We start from the raw sequence: 3669 nt of genomic DNA on the forward strand, positions 1-3669 counted from the left end.
AGGCACTGGCTGGCTCCTGTACTAGTGAAGGGAAATATGTGAGGGCTGTGGGAATAAAACAACCATCAGCTCTTTTGCCTGCTCCCACTGTGACAGGATGGCCAGGAACACCTCTCTCTGAAGCACAAACAGGGCAGTGTTTGGAGCTGCTCTATCCCCTGCTGAGGCCTCTCAGGTGAGGCCAAAGTAAGCAGCTCCTCTGCAGCAAGCACCTCTCCGGGGCTGTGAAGGCTCTGACCTGAGCAAAGCACACACACACTTAAGGAAAATGCCTCTTGCCCCTGCAAATCACCTCCTCCCCCATCCCATTTTGTTCCCCAGTCCCGTTGCTGCATGTTAGCTTGGTCCCTCCGGTGAAGGGATGATCAATGCACCAGATGGGTGTCCCTGGAGAGGTGCTACTCAGCCACTGCTCAACTGTGACTTCTCCTTTTCCTCCTCCACTTCTTGAGCATGCCAGCAGGCTCGGGGAGCAGAGCAGGACTGAGCTGTGAGCAGGCAAGAGCTGCAGGGGAAAGGTGACCCGTGCTTGTAGCATCACACCCACATTCCCCAACATGGGTGCTGGAGCCTCGTTTGGCCAGGAAAGCAGGTGTCTCGCTGGGCTGGGACAGGGAGTGGGGCTTGCGCCGTGGTCTGGGGTCACTCACTGAGCAGCGAGGACAGACACACACACGCACAGAGAGTTCCAGGCCAAATCCCACCAACTGGCTGTGCCCTTCTTGATGGCCGCTTAAGGATGGCACATTAGGGCTGCAAAGATGGTCCTCCGGGAGAGCCCTTTGCACGGTGTGAGGGCACAGCACAGCCTCGGTGCGAGAGCACAGCACAGCAGCCCAAAACAGGAAGGAGGAGCATCCCTCTTTCCACGGGCTGGCAGCACCTCTTGCAGGTGCCCACCCAGCTGTTTGGGGTGAGAGGAGGGGGACACAGGCAGGAGAGAGGCAGCCGCAGGAGCACCTCCAGGCGGAATCCTGCGTGCAGGGTGAGGGCTGTGGCATTCAGGATGGCCAGATCCTGGCACGGCGCTGGGGTCTCCACAGAACCCCCCAAAGCTGAGTGCAGGGACCAGCCTGCTTGCCTGGCGAGCGGAGTGCAGCCGCGGGGTGCCTGACAGTGCCCAGCGCTGCTGCTCCCTCCTCATCCCTCCTGCTCCCACCAGGTCCTCCTTGCCCCGGGTCCCGTCCAGCATCCCGGCACGGCGCCGTCTGCTGCGGCCTCCCGCCGGCTGGTGGCGGCCCAGAGCGCCCGGCGTCCCTTGCGTCGCGGCCGGGGCCAGGCGGAGGCGGTGGGACCGGGCAGGAGCCGGAGTCGGCGCGGGGAGTGCGCGTGTGGCGGCGGAGCCTCTCACATCCACCCTCCCCGCCCGTCCAGGGGAGATGGAGCCGGTTGCCGGGCGGCGGTGGCAGAAGGTGCTGTACGAGCGGCAGCCCTTCCCGGATAACTACGTGGACCAGCGGTTCCTGGAGGAGCTGCAGAAGAACGTGCATGCCCGCCAGTACCGGTACCAGGCCGTCGTCTTCCAGTCGGGAGTGGTGGCGCAGCAGCTGTGCAGCGTCTGCGTCTTCGTCGTCACCTGGTGGTACATGGACGCTGGGATGCTGAGCCCCCAGGGGCTTTTCGGAGCGGCCCTGCTCTCCTCCCTTCTCGGCTATGTCCTCTTTGATGCCGTGGACGGCGGGGCTGGGCGGTGGGAAAGCGGGAGGACACGGTGGGCTGACCTCAAGAGCACACTGGTGTTCACTGCTTTCACCTATGGCTTCTCTCCGGTCCTGAAGACGCTGACTGAGTCCATCAGCACTGACACTATCTATGCCATGTCAGCTCTCATGCTCCTTGGTCACCTCATCTTCTTTGACTATGGTGCCAATGCTGCCATTGTCTCCAGCACACTGTCCCTCAACATGGCCATCTTTGCTTCAGTGTGCCTGGCCTCCCGCCTGCCACGCTCCCTCCACGCCTTTGTCATGGTCACCTTTGCCATGCAGATCTTCGCCCTCTGGCCCATGCTGCAGAAGAAGCTGAAAGCCCTGACGCCTCGATGCTATGTGGGGGTGACGGTGCTCTTTGCGCTGGCAGCACTGGCGGGGCTGGCCACCATCTCCACTGTGGGCGCTGTGCTCTTCACCTCACTGCTGCTGGCCATCTGCGGCCTCTGCCCTTATTGCCTCATCCGCCTTCAGCTGCTCAAGGACAACATCCATGGGCCGTGGGACGAGGCTGAAATCAAGGAGGACCTCTCCAGGTTCCTCTTGTAGGTCCCGAGGGGACATTCTGCTGTGAGGAGTGCAAAGGTCCTTGCTGGGGGACAGTCATGGGGGGGAAGGACACCTGTCCCAATAAAGCCTCTCACCCAACGAGGACCACGTTTGTGTTACCCTCAGCATCTCCAGACCTGCTTGGTTTTGGCAAAGGAAGTAGTTGAACCCTGCAGAGTGGGCAGCCTGTGCAGGAGCTGAGAGGCAGGCAAGCGAGGCAAAGTGTGCTCCAGCCATGCAGACCCATACTTGCGCTTGGGAGTGGGGGTAGAGGGGGTGTGGGCATCCTCTGAGCAGACATGCCACTCAGAAACATTCATCTGACTCAGATGTGCCCCACAGAATGCCCATGGAGGTGCTCAGACCCAGGAACCTTGACTTGTGCAATGAGGACTGGCAATGCTTCCCTGGGAGGGCTGAAGGAGAAGGGAGTTGAGTAGAGATTGCTGTGGGCAGAGTGGAGGTGCAGGGTGATGAATGCTGCTGGACCTGCAGGCCTGAGCATTAGGGCGTTGGGATGGGTGGCTGCTGATGCCAGCATAGCCTCACAACAGTGCCAGACACCACATTAACCTAAATCCTTTAGAAGAGGGAGGTGTGAGGGGGCAAGACGCCTTCCTGCCCTTTCTAACCCCCTCCCAGAGGTGGATCTGGTCTTACTGCACAGCCAGACCCTGAGCCAAAGGGATGGAGCTCAGTGCACGCCCCTGTGGGTGCACCCACCGGCTGCATGCCAGGCTGCTTAGGACACTCATGGGACCCATTGCGGTCCGGTCCAGCACCGTCTGTGTAGCACCGTTTGTTCGGCCCCACACACACCACAACAGAGGGCGCTCCAGGCAAACAAGTCCCGCTTGTGCTGAAGAGGCCAGGCCAGCTTCCCTGGAGCTTCCCTTTCCCTGCTCCCATCAGGGACTGTTCCTTGGCTGCCGGGCCCAGGTCCGGGAGCAGCCAGCACCGCGAACGAGATGAGGTGCACATGCTTGTCCCAGCCCCACCATGCAAAGACGCATTTGGCATTACCCAGGTTTCTATGAAACCTCTCTTGGAAAAGCACAGCTCTGATTTACCCCATCCTTCAGCGCTGGTGTCTCACCTCAGCCAGCGGTGCTCCTTGGGCTTTCTCGGAAATGAGCAGTCCCCGGCGGAGTCCCCAACACCTCCAGGGCTTTGTTACGGCTCCTGCCAAGTGTTAAATGTTGCTGTTGTTGTTATGGTGATGACTACATCTCACTTTGGTTTTAATTAAAACCTACGGAAGTTTAGAACCCGTGCTCCTGTCTCACAGGGAGCGCAGAGCAGCCAGGTGCTTACAGTCCAGATGACATCTTCTAGTTCTGTGGAAAGAAAACTCTCTTTTCACAAGGTTTCCCGGAAAGCTGCGCAGTGACTGGGGTGTCCATCTAGCACT

At 60.0% G+C, this 3669-nt stretch overlaps 1 protein-coding gene across 1 annotated transcript; it reads left to right on the forward strand.

The window, feature by feature from the left end:
* Positions 1-1379: 1379 nt before the first annotated feature.
* Positions 1380-2258, forward strand: PIGC (phosphatidylinositol glycan anchor biosynthesis class C; the record flags this gene model as incomplete). The annotated part of the gene is made up of 1 exon (XM_080622850.1): positions 1380-2258. One exon carries the CDS (start codon positions 1380-1382, stop codon positions 2256-2258), a length of 879 nt encoding a protein of 292 aa, XP_080478976.1.
* Positions 2259-3669: the final 1411 nt, after the last annotated feature.

Source organism: Psittacula echo (assembly GCF_963264785.1).
Source record: "Psittacula echo genome assembly, chromosome: 7".
NCBI lineage: Eukaryota > Metazoa > Chordata > Aves > Psittaciformes > Psittacidae > Psittacula > Psittacula echo.